The 18,692-nt window shown below is 44.8% G+C and overlaps 1 protein-coding gene across 1 annotated transcript; it reads right to left on the bottom strand.

Annotated features, from left to right (window-relative positions):
• Positions 1-2,681: 2,681 nt before the first annotated feature.
• klhl35 (kelch-like family member 35) lies at positions 2,682-12,535 on the bottom strand. The gene is made up of 7 exons (XM_041893708.2): positions 12,269-12,535; positions 10,452-11,344; positions 9,797-9,981; positions 9,004-9,122; positions 8,506-8,694; positions 5,304-5,492; positions 2,682-4,876 (listed from the first exon to the last, which is right to left on the bottom strand). The coding sequence occupies exons 1-7, from the start codon at positions 12,287-12,289 to the stop codon at positions 4,679-4,681; spliced, it is 1,794 nt and encodes a 597-aa protein (XP_041749642.2). The 5' UTR covers positions 12,290-12,535; the 3' UTR covers positions 2,682-4,678.
• Between the last annotated feature and the right edge of the window lie 6,157 nt (positions 12,536-18,692).

Genomic DNA, 18,692 nt, shown 5'->3' with positions numbered 1-18,692 from the left:
TCACATGATCTGTCACATGATCTCAGTATATATACACCTGTTTTGAAAGGCCCCAGAGTCTGCAACACTAAGCAAGGGGCACCATGAAGACCAAGGAGCTCTCCAAACAGGTCAGGGACAAAGTTGTGGAGAAGTACTGATCAGGGTTGGGTTATAAAAAAATATCCGAAACTTTGAACATCCCACGGAGCACCATTAAATTGATTATAAAAAAATGGAAAGAATATGGCACCACAACAAACCTGCTAAGAGAGGGCCGCCCACCAAAATTCACGGACCAGGCAAGGAGGGCATTAATCAGAGGCAACAAAGAGACCAAAGATAACCCTGAAGGAGCTGCAAAGCTCCACAGCGGCGATTGGAGTATCTGTCCATAGGACCACTTTAAGCCATACACTCCACAGAGCTGGGCTTGACGGAAGAGTGGGCAGAAAAAACCCATTGCTTAAAGAAAAAAATAAGCAAACACATTTGGTGTTCGCCAAAAGGCATGTGGGAAACTCCCCAAACATATGGAAGAAGGTACTCTGGTCCAATGAGACTAAAATTGAGCTTTTGGCCATCAAGGAAAACGCTATGTCTGGTGCAAACTCGACACCTATCATCAACCCGAGAACACCATCCCCACAGTGAAGCACGGTGGTGGCAGCATCATGCTGTGGTGATGTTTTTCCATCGGCAGGGACTGGGAAACTAGTTAGAATTGTAGGAATGATGGATGGCGCTAAATACAGGGAAATTCTTGAGGGAAACCTGTTTCAGTCTTCCAGAGATTTGAGACTGGACGGAGGTTCACCTTTCAGCAGGACAATGACCCTAAGCATACTGCTAAAGCAACACTCGAGTGGTTTAAGGGGAAACATTTAAATGTCTTGGAATGGCCTAGTCAAAGTCATCTGTGGTATGACTTAAAGATTGCTGTACACCAGCGGAACCCATCCAACTTGAAGGAGCTGGAGCAGTCTTTCCTTGAAGAATGGGCAGAAATCCCAGTGGCTAGATATGCCAAGCTTATAGAGACATACCCCAAGAGACTTGCAGCTGTAATTGCTGCAAAAGGTGTCTCTACAAAGAATTGACTTTGGGCGGGGTGAATAGTTATGCACGCTCAAGTTTTCTGTTTGTTTCACAATAAAAAATATTTTGCATCTTCAAAGTGGTAGGCATGTTGTGTAAATCAAATGATACAAACCCCCAAAAAATCAAGGGGGGTGAATACTTTCGCAAGCCACTGTACTCTTGTGGTGTATTAATGTAGTTATTTTCTCACATGGATGGCGCCTATTCAGAAGCTGACGATTAGATTGTCGGAATGGGTAATGTACCTTGTAGGTACACATTAATTACAAGTAAGTACACTTCAAGATACCCTTCATTTTAACTAGCCAAATCCTGTGTAACACTTAGTAATTACATTGTACTTATGCAGATATTACGTGTACTCTCTGGTGTACTTGTGGGTTTATCCTCTCACTTGGATGGCAAGGAGGTTCAGGTTGTCATAATGGGTAACCTACACATTAATTATAAATTCGTTTTTTAATTATTATCTTGAATGACACCCGTATGGTATACCCCAGTCAGTGAGGTTGACCTGTGTCTGATCTGTTATTGTAAACTCAACCAAATTAACCCAGATGGTACACTTTTTGAGGGCAAGTGCTAGCAACCACATTGATTGGAGATTTTGAAGAGTGCACATACACGGGCAGGTAATTAGAGCCTATTGAGCCTCCAACCTTTGTAATCTCGGACACCCAGCGCATCTGTCCACAAGAGATTACAACCTTGTGACCTTTATTACTGAATCAGATACAGCTGAGAAGAAACTAAACACTGAATTGGTGAATTTAGTGGAAACTTGCCCATCTGTAACAAGCTACACCTCTGTAATTCCAGACAGCAATGACCACCAGTTACATGTTGTTATTACAGTGTAACTATGAGCTATTACAATTAACTACAATACTTGTTATAGTGTAATTACACATGCAATTACACTGTAATAAAGACCCCTTAAAATGAAGTGTTACCCTACTTTCAAGAAGAAATTCCTATATACAGTACATGAGAACATTTTCAATTTCACCATTTCAAGGAAGCTTGAAAGGGAGGTTACCTTAGGTTTTCTGTGGAACTTCAAAGTTGTTGGGATGGTGACTCGTCTGTTTGTTCCCGTACATCAATATTAGAAGAGTAAAGATAGATATCTGATACCACTGTGCCTTCACTGGAATGTAACCGGACGCTTCCATGAAAAAGAGAGGACTAAGATGACAGATGATATCACCAGCACTTACAGCAGAAAAACACAAATTCTTATCATACTCAAACGTCAGTGGTAAAACATTTTGGCAAATGCGATGACCACCTTGGGGTTTCTGAGGTGAGGACCCTGACGGTTGATGAAATGATCTATGATTGCTGTTCCTCTGAACTCCAATTAGTGTCTAAACACATGTTAGATGAGATCTGAATGTTTGGTAGTAATAATAGTAAAAATGTCCAGTGGCATGTATTCATTGATGCCAAGGGAAGCCTCCCCAAAAATCTAACTGAAAACTGTCTGAGATTGTAGCTCACCATAACAATATTGCTGCAGACTACAGGGACATTATCCGTTTCAATTATCTTATATCCATTTATCCAGGAATTAATTCAATACATTCACTGTAGGAAAAGCAGCTTTATTGGAATCTCACACTTAAATTAGTAATAATCAAAAATACTAGTTAGCCAAAATGTAAGTAGAAAACAATATTGGCATGTCAATCACATTGTATGGGTATGAGCTGGAAAGTTTGCACAGTGATTCCTTCATTCAAATGGAAAGTTAAATCAGCATTAGAATACAATAAATAAAAAAGTGATTAGAGAGTTCAGGTATAGATTCACAATATATGATGTACATCATATATATATTTATACAGTATGTTTCATATTGAAGTATGGGATTTCCTGTCTGAAAGTGTCGTTCAATTCAAATTGAAGTCTTGTGACCTAGTTTCTTCATACACTAAAACATTTACTAAAAGGAAACTATATGAATACATAAAACTGACCAGGTTAGAGTGAAGATAAACTTTAGAATAAGTCTTATCTACAAAATAAGTATTGTTACTGGTAAAAAACAATTAACTTGTGCTATGTGGTTAGTGTTCTTAAAAGTACTGTTCTGATTTCTCTTTTGATAACTTGGTCATAGTCACTAAAGGTTTAGGGGCTCTATTCAATCCGTATCGCGGAAGTTCAGCGTTACAGCGTGATTTAAATTTATAGGCAATGTTCCTGCGTTAGCGGAGACTGTATTCACGCGGTAAACTCTGCAAATGCCAGCTCAATCATCGCTACAGATTGAACAGAGCCCTGAATGTATGTAAATCTCCCATTTACATCAATAAACGATTAAATCCGAGTTATGCATGTGGATCTCAAGTTAGGATTCATGTCTGAAGTGCTTGTTGATCAATGTCAGTTCATGTGTTGTCAGTTACGAGGCAATAAGGACTTAAAATGCAGGAACTGAAGGACCTGTCTGCTGTATTAAGTGCTGAGGGGTGAATCCTGACTTCAAATTTTCTCCCATTGACATCAATGCATAACTAAGTGAAAATCGTATTTAAGTGGAAATTAGCCCCTTAGACTGTGTATGAGCTAACATCACCAATACATACAAATAGACGTGGCCACTAAACCATCACAAACATTTGTCTCAGATCATTTAACTGAACCTGAATCTAAATCAAAGAGTAAGTACGGGTGGCCAGAAGCCTACTTTTCTCATGCTTCAAATGACAGGAGACTACGGTTAGTGATAATTCATCAGAACAACAGAAGTCTCTATATAGTTCATAAGAAGTCTTGTTTCATCTACTGTGGAATGTAAGCCTGTGGAATGAAAGCCTTGATGTGATTCTATCATGTCTCTCATCTGTACTTGATATGGCATCTCCTTCCTCTTTGTATCTGTGTGGTATACCTGTCACAGAGCACACAGCAGTGTGCAATTCTGTGTTTCCCAAATGGCACCCTATTCCCAATATAGTACACTCCTTCTGTCCAGAGCCTTGGTCAAAAGAAGTACACTATAGGGAATACGGTGCCATTTGGGACGCAGCCACAGAGTTGACAGTGAGGTTCCTCATCTGACAGTCTTACTGAGGTCATTGTCAGGATCAAGGCCAAATGGAAGATAAGCAATAAATGCAGGCTGGCAGGTTCCCAAAGGTGCCTTTTTTTTTTTTTAAACAATAGGCACTCACGGAAACGTTCCTTTGAAGCAAAGTCACTAAAGTGAGCAAATGTGTGAGTGTAGTTTCTAGGCGTTTTCCTCAATGAAATGGCATCTCACAACAGCTTACATAAATACACAACTGACAAGGCGCTGAAGCAACAACCTCAAAACGTGAGGTCTGAGGCGTCTCTTGTCGCCTCATCATTCTTGTGGTCTATAGATGGGGGAGGGAGTTGTAAGTACTTTCACCCAATAGTAGCAGGCTATGGGAATATGATTCGGTCAACTGCCTATCTTCAGGCAGCAGCCCAGGTTATGGGGTGATGTTTCCCCTAGGTACAGATCTAGGATCAGCTTCTCCTCCACCAATACTAACTTTGACCATTAGTGGGGAAAATGCATAACTGACCCATGATCAGCGTCTAGTGTCAACCACCCTACACCTCAGTGGGTCTTCTGTGGTGGCCACTGGGTGACAGTGACACAACCGTGGTAGCTGACACTGCGTGACATGGGCTTCTCGTCCGTCAGCTTGCCGCTCTCGGGACAGTAGGCCCACACCTGGTCGGTGGCCGAGGCACAACTATCTCTCCCCCCGACGATGTAGACCTTCCCCTCACACACCGTCAGGCCACAGCTCTCCTGATGGACAGACACAGAGACATAGGGGTCAGGGGCCATATTCATAAAGCGTCTCAGAGTAGGAGTGCTGATCTAGGATCATGTTTCCCCTGTCCCAACCCAGACAAGCCAAACTAATATATGCCTGGCAGCTCCAAAATCATGTAGCTTTAGAGGCTTTACAACCCACAAATGATTAATGGCCTACTGCTCCTCAACTCCTGTTTCTTCTCTTATGTGGCCAAATTAGAAATTATAATCACATTCGCTGTACATGGGTATCTACATGGGTGTCTACATGGGGGTTGTTTTTGTTGTGATTTCAACAATTGTGATTGTAAATCCTTATTTGGCAATTGACAAACAGGAGTTGTCAAAAGCAAAGTGATTTCCCTATTCTATGTAACCCACTGGTTGCAACTACTAGTTTAGTATAAAATTCACTTACCAGTTTCATTGGCAAGTCCACCACTTTGCTCCAGGTGTCTGTCTTAGGAGTGTAGCTGTAAATCTGGTCCAGGAGGCCTCCCACTACATAGATGGTGTTATTGTGTGTGGTGGCATTGATGCATCTCTGAGAGAATGGACAGGATGCCACATACGTCCATTGGTCCTCTTCTATGTTATAGCACTGAACCTGCATGGACCATAGAATTACATATAGAACATATAGAACATACACTACATGACCAAAAGTATGTGGACACCTCATTCCAAAATCATGGACATAAATTAATATGGAGTTGGTCCCCCCTTTGCTGCTATTCACTTTTCTGGGAAGGCTTTCCACTAGATGTTGTTACATTGCTGCGGGGACTGGCTTCAATTCAGCCACAAGAGCATTAGTGAGGTCGGGCACTGATGTTGGCCGATTAGGCCTGGCTCACAGTCGGCATTCCAATTCATCCCAAAGGTGTTCGATGGGGTTGAGATCAGTCAAGTTCTTCCACACCGATCTAGACAAACAACCTCTGTATGGACCTCACTTTGTGCATGGGGGCATTGTCATGCTGAAAAAGGAAAGGGCCTTCCCCAAACTGTTGCCATAAAGTTGGAAGCACAGAATCGTTTAGAATGTCATTGTATGCTGTAGCGTTAAGATTTCCCTTCACTGGAACTAAGGGGCCTAGCCCGAACTATGAAAAACAGCCCCAGACCATTAGTCCACCGCCACCAAACTTTACAGTTGGCACTATGCATTCGGGCAGATAGCGTTCTCCTGGAATCTGCCAAACCCAGATTCGTCCGTTGGACTGCCAGATGGTGAAGCGTGATTCATCACTCCAGAGAATGCGTTTCCACTGCTCCAGACTCCAATGGTGGCGAGCTTTACACCAATCCAGCCGACGCTTGGCATTGCGCATGGTGATCTTAGGCTTGTGTGCGGCTGCTCGGCCATGGAAACCCATTTCATTAAGCTCCTGACAAACAGTTATTCTGCTGACGTTGCTTCCAGAGGCAGTTTGGAACTCGGTAGTGAGTGTTGCAACCGAGCGAGGACAGACTATTTTTACGCGCTACGCGCTTCAGCACTCGGCGGTCCCGTTCTGTGAGCTTGTGTGGCCTACCATTTCGTGGCTGAGCCATTGTTGCTCCTAGACGTTTCCACTTCACAATAACAGCACTTACAGTTGACCGGGCAGCTCTAACAGGGCCGAAATGTAATGACCTGACTTGTTGGAAAGGTGGCATCCAAGGACGGTGCCACGTTGAAAGTCACTGAGCTCTTCAGTAAAGCCATTATGCTGCCAATGTTTGTCTATGGAGATTGCATGGCGGTGTGCTCAATTTTATACACCTGTCAGCAACGGGTGTGGCTGAAATAGCCGAATCCACTAATTTGAAGGGGTGTCCACATACTTTTGTACATATATTGTATAAAACAATAGGATCTCTATGGTATGGACAGCAGAAGCAGGGTTGTTTAAGAGAAGGTAAACATAAAATGTGTGCTAGAGATATAGATATAACATATTAGGCATTATAAAATGTTTTAAACGTATGCATGTGTATATAAATAGCTAATTTTTCCTTTATTGTGTATTATTAGACATTTAGTATGCCTTTATAGGGTTTTCTTATAATACATTACTTTTGGGGCCAGTTTCTTGGTTACAGATTAAGGCTAGTCTAGGAGTAAAATGAATTCTCAATAGACAATCTCTATTGAAACTGCTTTTTAGTCCAGGACTATTCTGTGTCTGGGAAACCGGCCTAAATTGCACTGAACCTCTATGGACAGTAAAAGTAGGGTCTTGTAGGAAATGGCTAAACACTACATTTGACTAATTCTACAGTATTGTGTGTGGCTTAAACATTAGCAGAACAACAGCAGATCCACTCGACACAAATAGTGTGTCTGTTTTGTATGCAAATACTAAATGAGGGGGTTCTTAATGAAAGAGAATGATAGTGTTGACAGTTTGGAATGCTGCTTGTTTCCTGGAATCCATTCTAAGAATCGTGTTAAGGCAAGCCCTAAGGCACAAAAGAATAGCATATTTTGATCTTCAGAATTTGGTTATAGCCTACAGTCCAAGGAGCATTACAGTACAGAGAACATCTACAAATGGACGACAAGATGTAATATGAAAGTAGGTAACATGATTCTGAAGGTGTTCTTTGGAAAAGGTCACTTCCATGAAATTCCACAAAACTTTCCAAGAAATTCCACAAAAGCAGAACAAGGTTCTCTGTGTCAGAATTGAAGAACCTCGGTTGACATTTAATATATCTACACAGGGAGTACTTGTCATTCCATAATCCAGCTATTGTTTGTTTAAGCCTTTGTCACAGTGTGGTGAAGACTAGAATAACAACAACACGTTCTGGTAGATGATGAAATGTCAACTATATTGCTATTCTGTTCTTAAACTTGAACTGTGGTTTCATGATACATGTGAAGTAAATCAAATTGCTTTAATGTAATAGTTTACCCCAACTCTAATACCCTTTTCACACTACCATACCACCCAAACCGTACTGTGCTGGCTCAGGTCTTTTCTTTTCACACATGGTTCCAGCAACTATGGTGGATCGTAACTCAGTTCGCCTCAGTTCAGTAATCTGAAAAGGGTAATCTAACCTCTACTGTATGCCTGACCTTTATCCTACAACAGATCCCATTTCGGGAGGAAATGTCCTATAAGTACAGATATTTTGCCCGTGCTACAGATGCCTATATCGGTCCGCTAATAAAGGACTAGCAAAGGCCCAGTGCACTACTTTTGTGAGAAAAAACATTTCTTAAAAGAATATCCAAATACATTATTAATAAATATTTTTTTACTCCAATTTTTCAGGGGGGGCTGCAGCACTCTCAGCACCCCTACTTCCCAGGTATGTCATGAAATTGCACAAGTGGGGGGCGGGCTTTTCCTCTTTTGTTCTCTATTGCTCCTCTATTGTTCCTCAAGCAAGAGGGGAGGCCGATGGCTTAACGGATTCCCATCAGACCAACTCCTTGAATGCCCTACTCCTTGAAGTTTGCAGTGTACTTTACTGTATTTATACTTGGGATATCGCTTTTCAACAGTAAAAGTAAAAAAATCGCTGGAGGGCGTCTTTAACCATTAGTGGGGGAAATGCAAAACTGACCCATGATCAGCGTCTAGGGGCAACTTCACGCTACACCACAGATTCCAGCTCACCTTGTTGGTATTGCAGTCGTTGCTCACAGCCCCACCAATGACGTAGAGCTTCCCAGAGCAGCCCACCAGAGCCGCTGAGCTCACGGCCAGCAGTAGAGGGGCTACAGTCCGCCACTGGTTGTCGTAGACGCTGTAGCACTCCACATTGGACAAGCGCTCCAGCCCGTTGAAGCCTCCCACTGCATATAACTACAACCACAAACACACGCACACAGCTATACTCAGTACAATTCTTATTCTACCCAGTCTATGGTCAAATTGCAAACCAGCCTGCTCGGACTCTACAAAGATTCAGCCTGATATGCATTATGGTAGCCTGGTCCCAGATCTGTTTGTGCTGTATAGAGAACAGCACAAACAGATCTGGGACCAGGTTAGCATTATGGGAGAAATCCTAAGCGCTCACAACTCTGACTCTGACTCAATCACAAATGGATGTCAATGATTATGGGGCTTTGTATCCACAAAAGGAGGCAACTGGAACAAAGGCAGGCTCACCTTTCCAAGCAGAGCAACCATCTTGTGCCTCCACCTGGCCTTGGCCAAGGAGGCAACACGAACCCAGTGGTCCACCTGGGGCATGTACTTCCACACGTCCGAGCTATTCAACTGGCCTCCTGCAGGATGATACAATCAGTCCAGGGTCAATATGAAGGCTATCAAGCGTCTCAGAGGAGGAGTGCTCATCTAAGATCAGTTTTGCCATTTAGATCACAATTAATAAGATTACATGGACAGCTGATCATAGATCAACACTCCTCCTCTGAGACTCTTGATTCATATGGCCCCCTATTTCAGAACTGAGACAGTGGCCATGTTTAATAGCTTTGAAAAATGCCACTGTATTCCTGAGGGACTTTTTCCTTGCCACTATATCGCCGTGGGCTTTCTTATAGGCTTTGGACATGCCTGTCTGTGTAAATAAATCTAGAGCAGAGATGCTATGAAAAGCAATTAAAAGACAGACCGCATTGAATTACATTGAAGAAAAACATGCATTTCCCTTTGAATAAACAGAAGCTCTGTCAGTTGACAGTAGAACTGACATGGCTAGTTCACAGTTATTGCCCTGATACAGTATGAATAGCTTATTATCTAGGGGACTGTTCCTAAACATTTACCATTACATAATACAAATATTTTGGTAGCACGTTACATTACAGCATGGGATAAAGTTGTAATAACATGGTAATAGTATGTTCACAAGTAAGATAAAAACTAATAAAAACCTATAGTAATATGCACCGTCTCATCTTGTGACGATCAACATTTCCTTATAACAGTGGCACACCTGACACGTATACTTCATTCTGCAGCTCACAGCTGGCAAACTCGGACTTGGAGTATCCTGGGATGGTGGCACCGGGCACCCACTCTTTGGTGTAAGGGTTGAGTTTCTCAGTGAAGGACAGCCTGGAGAAGCCGTTTCTGTCACAGCCTCCGATCACCACGATCATCTCAGCTCTCCCCATGCACCTGAGCACAGACAGACCGACAGACAGAGTGAATATACTTGAACTGAAAAACTGAGAACAAACTGGACAACAACACAGACTCCCTGAATATGTACTAGTACTTTTCCAAATTAATATGATTATTAGGAATATGAGTCTACAGTAGAGAGACATACCAGAACTGTATTTTCGCTCTTGAATAATTCCCTCTTCTCTCTACCTTTACTTTGTTTTGTTTTCAGGTTAGAAAAAGGGGTAGCAAAATCCTGGTCCTTAAAGAAGTTGTGTTCCAGCCCAGCACTTGATTCAACCAAACATCTTATCATCAATACTTGAATTAGCTGAACTAAATGTGTTTGCATTGGGCTGGGAAAAAAGCCTGCACACCCTGTAGCTATTCAGGACCAGTGTTAGCGACCACTATAGAGCATTATTGTACATACATACATAAGGCTGGCTGATGTTTTTGACACCAATGGTTTTAATACTGACTTTCTCGGTCTGGTCCGCACAGAGTCCACTTCCCTCCCCAGGACATGGTACATCCTGGCCTCCTGCAGCAGTGGCCGGCACTCCCTGCAGTCCTGGACCAGGTCGTCCGACTCTATCACGTTGACGAAGAAAACAGGGTCCACCAGAGGCAGACGCACCAGCTCCAACAGCTCCTGGAGGGCCCCTTTCCTCTCGGCGGGCACGTGGTGCACCCACTTCAGCACTGCCTCCACCAACACCTCCTCCTTGTCCACCTGGAGTTGCTCACTGGTCAGAAGCTCCACCACACGCTCTTTGGCTAAGCTCAGGAACTCTTTGTGCTTGTAGACCTCCACAAAGTCCCTGTACAACATAGTCTGGCACTTGTCTGCCAGAGGCGTGATGAAGTACGAGCTAGCGAAGTCCATGATGCCTAGGCAGTTGGAGTGGTCCATACGCTCCTCCAGGAACCGCACACATGCCTTGCTGAGCACGCTGACACCCAGCATGTCGGTGGCGCTGAACACGCTCCCCACGTTGCCCTCATCCAGCGCTGCCTTGCCCTCGTACACGAAGTTGAGCACCGTCTCCATGGTGGAGGCACCTACGCCCTGGATGCGCACCAGCTGCTGGCGGCTCTCGAGGAGCTGCCCGTTGAACATTGTGCGGAAGTAGATGCTGCCGGCGCTGAGGATGGCGCGGTGGCATGGGAACTCACTGCTGTCCACCTGCAGGACCACGTCGGTGAAGGTGCCGCTGCGGCGGTAGGCGTTGAGCACCTGGAGGATCTGTTCTGCATGGCACGGCCCCTCGCAGAAGCTCATCTCTTTCCGCTGGGGCTGGTGGTCGCTCTGAGGCTGAGGTTGAGGCTCGCCAGCGCTGCCGAACCCCATGGTAAGGAACGGACGAGGGAGCTGGAGGGAGGGAGAGAGAGAGACAGGGGAGGAGAGCCGAGAATTAAAGTGGTACAGTTCTTACCTCGAAATAGGTCTATTCTACATTTTTCATTTCGTGTTAACGCTTCCACATTGAATAAAGCTGATTTTAACATTTTAATTAAAGTGTGATCTGACTTTGATTTTCTGGTGAACCATCCCTTTCATTGCATATGCTTTAAAATGAAAGGCACCTTTGCAATGTTTAAAAATATATATATACAGAATAAGACCTGATACCCCATAAGAAACTATTTATGCTACAGTGGCAATTTCCTATGGTTGCTCTTTTTGAGTTGGTAGACATTTGCGCACCGATAACACAATAATAAGCACTCTACATGCACAGGCGGCACAGCATGAAATGTGATTGCCATGCACAGCAGCTGCTCCCTGCACGATAATATCGCGGCAGAGACAGCCAACCAGCCTTCCAGGCAGCATGCGCTGTTATGGTTCTGATCCACACCCTTTGTCAATCTATTGAGAAAAAAACGTGTAAAGGCTATACAGCATTCACAACCTGGTCGTTGGCTTTTTTGAATGTGGTATACAAAAAGTAAAAATCCAAACGGAGTGTTTTCTTTATTTTGTATTATCATGATATAATAAGCTATTTACTGATTAACTGGAACAAACGTATTATTTGAATACAAATGTGGCTAAACATACACTGCTTTATACAAACTATGGTTTGTTGTTCAGATAATTAACATTTTTCATTGAAAAAAATAACAATAGCCTACAATATTGCTTTTTTCCGAATCAGTGTTTATTTGGTCAAACTAGACGCTCAAATGCAAACTTATTTTCTGAAAAAAACAGGCTAGTCCTAATAAATACAATAAAGTAATAAACGAAAGATTAGCCATGCACAATAGCACAAAATATTATAAAACGTACCTTCAAGACTTCACCTGGCATGTATGGGAAATTAGGCTATGTTGCCTAAAACCAATAACGGTCGATCATTCACCGACAAGAGCAACTGTTCAGGTATCCCACAAAGGAACTTACACACTAAGCTTTTTATATGCTTGCCGACAGGAAAGGTGCGAATACAGACAATAGCAATAACCTGGAAGTTCACGTGAGGTCTCCTGTGCAATAATAGCCGTAGCCTAGCCTACCTGTCTCGACCACTGAGGTAGCGATTTGAAGAAAGGGGGAGGAGCAGGAGCGTAGACAGCATCAGTTATGTCCAACAAACACAAAGGGGATAATTTAGTGGCTATGCCAGTAGGTCTGTTGTGGAATTAGACTTCCTTTCCCCAACCCCCATGTTAACCAGACCCAGTGCTTTTCATAGCCTACACAAAGCAGATGATTTCAGGTTTGTCTGAAAGGGGCCATCAGAGGTAGGCCTATTGATGTGTGCCTCTCCTCTGATCCTGTGCCCCTATAGGCCTACAAAATAATTTTAATAATAATAATAATAATAATAATAATAATAATAATAATAATAATAATAATGTATTTAGCTTGTATAGCGCTTCTCATTACAAAAAAATTATCTCAAATCTGCATAAAAAGCAACAAATACAAAAAACAAATACATATTGATTAGATGGAAATTGAATGTCTCTAGTCAGCTTCAGATGATGGAAAGGGAGTTGATGCAGTTTGGGTTGGAAAGGGTTTTTAAATAGTTTTAAAATAGAGTTTTAAGTGTTATTTAAAACTAAAAGCACATAATTGTACAATAACCATGATAATATGCAATATGCTAAATGGCATATTATTATTATTATTTTAAAAGTGGTTTCATGGCATACACTTGCCTTGTTCAATAGTGACACTCTAAGTGCAGTGTAAAAAAGGTTTTATTAGGCTGATGTATGAGAGCTACACTGACATCTGCAGACTTTATTATGTAATGCACATGAGTTTGGGCATGTTCAACGAGTGAGTTTGTTTTGCATCGTCCGGTGCCCCGGGTGCGAGTAGTTTGCACATTTTAGACATTTCCATTAGTCCTAAAGTAAAATCTCCACCAACCAGGGCACCTGGAGATGCAAAACGAGCTTGCCCAATGAAAACAAAGCATTCAGCATTTCATATGGGACAGTGTAAAGAATGTATAATAAATATAACAAATATTCAATTGTCTGAGGAGTCTCTAAATCTCAGTACTGTCATACCAGGTAGTCGCTGCATATTAACTATGTAGGTTATTTGGGATAAAATGGTTCCCTGTAGTAGTGGGATGAAGATCTGTAATATAAGCTCCAGGGTGAAGTTTCCCCTAGGTAAAGATCTAGGATCAGCTTCCCCTCCCCCAATCCTAACCTTAACCATTAGTGGGGAAGATACAAAACTGACCCAAGATCAGTGTCTAGGGGCTACTTACCCTACTTCTTAATGTAAGCAAGAAGAAAACCTTTCCACCAGGAGGCTCCACTGACAAAAATAAAATTGTATTTGTCACATGCGCCAAATACAACAGGTTTAGACCTTACCGTGAAATGCTTACTTACAAGCCCTTAACCAACAATGCAGTTTTAAGAAAACAGAGTTAAGAAAATATTGACCAAATAAACTAAACTAAAAAAAAGTAACACAATAAAATAACAATAACGATTCAGGGGGTACCGGTACCGAGTCAATGTGTAGGGGTAAAGGTTAGTCGAGGTAATTGAGGTATTTGTACATGTAGGTATGGGTAAAGTCACTATGCATAGATAATAAAGGGGGGGTCAATGCAAATAGCCCGGGTGGCCATTTTATTAATTGTTCAGCAATCTTATCGCTTGGGGGTAGAAGCTGTTAATATGCCTTTTGGACCTAGACTTGGTGCTCCAGTACCACTTGCCGTGCGGTAGCAAAGCGAACAGTCTATGACTTAGGTGACTGGAGACTTTGACAATTTTTTGGGTCTTCCTCTGACACCGCCTAGTATAGAGGTCCTGGATGGCAGGAAGCTTGACCCCAGTGATGTACTGGGCCGTACGCACTACCCTCTGTTGCGCCTTACGGTCAGATGCCAAGAAGTTGCCATACCAGGCGGTGATGCAACCGCTCAGGATGCTCTCGATGGTGCAGCTGTATAACTTTTTGAGGATCTGGGGACCCATGCCAAATCTTTTCAGTCTCCTGAGGGGGAATAGGCGTTGTCGTGCGCTCTACACGACTGTCTTGGTGTGTTTGGACCATGATAGTTTGTTGGTGATGTGGACACCAAGGAACTTGAAGCTCTCAAACCCGCTCCACTACAGCCCTGTCGATGTGAATGGGGGGGTGTTCGGCCCTCCTTTTCCTGTAGTCCACGATCAGCTCCTTTGTCTTGCTCATGTTGAGGGAGAGGTTGTTGTCCTGGCCCCACACTGCCAGGTCTCTGACCTCCTCCCTATAGGCTGTCTCATCGTTGTCGGTGATCAGGCCTACCACCGTTGTGTCGTCAGCAAACTTAATGATGGTGTTGGAGTTGTGCTTGGCCAGAAGAACCTCCCAGAAGGACAACCATCTCTGCAGCACACCACCAATCAGGCCTTTATGGTAGATTGGCCAGACGGAAGCCACTCCTCAGTAAAAGGCACATGACAGCCCGCTTGGAGTTTGCCAAAAGGCACCTAAAGGACTTTCAGACCATGAGAAACAAGATTCTCTGGTCTGATGAAACCAAGATTGAACTCTTTGGCCTGAATGCCAAGTGTCACATCTGGAGGAAACCTGGCACCAGCATCATGCTGTGGGATGTTTTTTAGCGGCAGGGACTGGGAGACTAGTTAGCATCGAGGGAAAGATGAATGGAGCAAAGTACAGAGAGCTCCTTGATGAAAACCTGCTCCAGAATGGTCAGGACCTCAGACTGGGGCAAAGGTTCTCCTTCCAACAGGACAACAACCCTAAGCACACAGCCAAGACCACGCAATAATTTCTAAAAACCTGTTTTTGCTTTGTCAATTTCGGGTATTGTGTGTAGATTGATGAGGGGGAAAAACAGTTTAATCCATTTTAGAATAAGGCTGTAACGTAACAAAATGTGGAAAAAGTAAAGGGGTCTGAATACTTTCCGAATGCACTGTAGGTGTTCCTTTTGTCCAGGTGGGAAAGGGCTGTATGGAGTGCAACTGAGATTGCGTCATCTGTGGACACAAAGGGTATAATGTAGGGGAGCTCTTACCTGAGGGAGAGCAAATGATGGAGGCTATATTGTGGTTGAATCTATGTGGCTGACTGGCTGTGTTTGTTTACATATTTCCTAGCCTGTTGTTTGACTGTTTATTAAAGCCACAATCTGTAATTCGTTTTTCAGCCAAACTGGAGCTCCACCACTTTAACTTTAGCTTCAAAGCTAACTTATGCTTTAGAAATGTATGGAGCTATGGATGCAAGGACTGATAATCCATGACATCAATATGATGGTTTTTAACATATTCTGATGATAACATTGTTGTGTAGGCTGACATCATATTTTTTATTGTGATGGAGTAAGAGTTGTACTAAGTTCATGAGGCATTTATAAGTTAAAGTCTTCAATGATCAATGGATACGAATCAATAATTCAAATGACCATTGAGGAGCATGAACTATTTCAGATTCCACAGTCATTTTCAAAGTGAAGAATTATGTAGAGCAGGAGTTATACTCATGTGCATCAACAATTTTTAGCACTAGGGGGAGACATAGACCTTGATAGATAAAATAAACATAAACCTGACAAAGGGCAGGTATAAAAACTATAAACCTGACAAAAGGCTGGGTTCGACTCAAACCAACAGTGTGCAACGGCAGCCCGTAATTCGGGGAGTTCCTGTATGTGGGCATTCCTGCATCTGCAGGAATGCCCCCCTTCGAACATCCCATTGGTTCCTTCATGAACATTCCCTCGAGCATCCCATTGGTTACTGCATGAACGCCTCCCATCGAACACGACATCTTCTTGCTTGTGTAACACCTCCCGTGTACCCGAGAAAACCGTGCAGACAGGCGGGGGACAAGGACACTGTCTACCGGAAGCCCCCGCCTCCGGCTAGCACAGCAGGCGGGAGGCTGGGGCAAAACTGTGTGCTAACTTGCTCGTTTGCTAGTTAGCGACACTGTGTGCTAGCTTGCTAGTTAGCTAGCTAGCACCGGTGTCGCCACTGCCTCCCGCCTGCTTTGTACCGGAGAAAACCGTGCCTGACAGGCGGGGGAAAGGACACTGTCTACCGGTCGCTAGTTATTCTTCCCTGGGCGATGAAGACACGGCTCTGAGAGGTCAAAAGCCCTGTCTTTCGCAGCAGCCTCTCTGCGCTCAGACTTCCCTGGGCTCATTGAGAGGGCTGCTAGACGGCTAGAAATAGCACTGTACCGGAAGTGGATATGATGGAGGGCGGCCCGTTTTCCAGACCAAGAATGGCGGCTGAGCCTCTGGCTCCAGCCATGCCCTCATTGGCTAAATACGCGGAGGGCTCATGGGAGGCGCCTATGGAGGTGCGTTCGCGGGCCAAGGCGTATCTCCCATTTACCAGAGTGGAAGGAAGGCAACAGGGCCTCACGGAGGGAATCCCCAGGCTGGAGAGCGCCCTAGCGGCGTATCTCGTGCCGGGTTCGAGTCCCTGGCCCTCTTCCAAGAAGGCCACTCTGCCAACGCAAAAGGACCGACTCACAGCACAGCTGGTAGAGAAGTATTTTACGTTGGGAGCCCAGGCTGTAGCAGCAGCCAATAACATTGCCCTCCTAGCGGCCTCTCTGTCCCGTCTAACGACGGGTAAGACTGAGCTCGGCAGGGAGGAAGTGGAAGAGGCGGCCAGGATTTCTGGCGCTATTCTCCACCTGACGCAAGCGTTGGCTGTCTGTGCGGGGAGGTCCATGTCTGTGCGGGGAGGTCCATGGCCACTTCGGTGGCTGTGGAACGACACCTATGGTTGTCATTGATGACTATGAAGGAAGCCGATAGAGCGTCGCTTTTGAACGCCCCCTTCTCTAACGACGGACTCTTCGGAGTAGCCATTAAGGAAGCGACGGAGCGTTTCTCCAAGCTAGATGAGGAGAGGAAACAGCTGGCCAGACACCTGCCATTGGCAGGGAGAGCAGGCCACGTGACGCAGAGGCTATCGAACCCCACCGCCCCTAGTAGAGCAGGCTCTACTGCGATGCGGCGTGCACAGCGCCAGACGGCGGCTTCGAGCAGTAGGCGAGAGGGCCCCGCCCCCCCAGCAGCAGCTGAGCCCCCTGTGATACCGCCGGTGAGGGAAGTCATCAGGACATGGACCTGGCAACCCAAGGGTAGCCAGAAGAGACGACGTACATGACGGGACGGGGGGGAGAAAATAGGAGATGGCGCGGCGACGAGGTCGACTGTGCCCACTATTTCCCCCCACCCTTCTGTGAAGGGTGCTGAGGAGGATGTTCTTGTTGCATGTAATAAAGAGTTGGCTCCACCTGACTTTGTCACAAAGGAGCCCTTTTTCCATAATGCACCCAAGAGCGTTTGTTTTCCTTCACCCTCTCTCTCTCACCACTCTGAGTGCAGCTCAGCCCACCATGGGTGCGTTGCTGAGCGCACACATAAGGTAGGTATTATAAAGGTATCAAGGCGCCGCCTTGTGTTACCTGGTAAAGACCTCACTTTACAGACTCCTAGGAGTGCTGTAGTGAGTGTCTCACATAGCAGGATGCAGTCTCAGCCAGATAATGGCATGATGACGCGACCGCTACTCTGGGATGGCGCTCTGTCTCAGGCTAACGCCTCAGTCAGTGCAGTGAGTGGTGGAGACGGTGATGAAAACGCCCGAAAAAGTGGCCGCAATGGTTTCAGAGATTACGGATCTTTTGGCTAACTTTTTCATCTCACACGTCTGGGGTTCGCTGTGAATTGGAAAAAGAGCGCGCCCTGGCCCAGTCATCAGATTGTCTACCTGGGGATACAGCTAGACACTGTAATGATGAGGGCTCGAATTTCGGACCCTCGAAGGATAGCCCTGTTGCTAGCCCTGAGAAGGTTTCGTCCGAATCACATGGTAACGGCACTGTCAGTCATGTCACTCTTGGGTCTCATGTTTGGGAACAGTTCGGGAGAGCCGAGTTGGATCTATTCGTGTCACGCATGAACGCGCATTGTCTTCTTTGGTTCTCTCTGAGGGATCAGGACGAACCGCCACTGAGGAGGGAAGCTTTGGCGCACCGACCGTGGCCGAGAGTTCTCCTGTATGCATTCCTACCGCTGTCCTGCATTCTCCCACTGTTAGCCAGGGTGAGATCAGGCGGGATGTCAATAATATTGGTGGCCCCCGATCGCCCAGGGGCTCCATGGGTTGCGGAGATGAGTCAGATGTTGATTGCGCCACCTTGGCCAATTCCACATCGACGGGACGCGTGGTCTCAGGCGGAGGGCTCAATAGGG

The sequence above is a fragment of the Coregonus clupeaformis genome, chromosome 13 (assembly GCF_020615455.1).
Source record: "Coregonus clupeaformis isolate EN_2021a chromosome 13, ASM2061545v1, whole genome shotgun sequence".
Classification (NCBI taxonomy): domain Eukaryota; kingdom Metazoa; phylum Chordata; class Actinopteri; order Salmoniformes; family Salmonidae; genus Coregonus; species Coregonus clupeaformis.
This window is presented reverse-complemented; position numbering and strand designations above follow the sequence as displayed.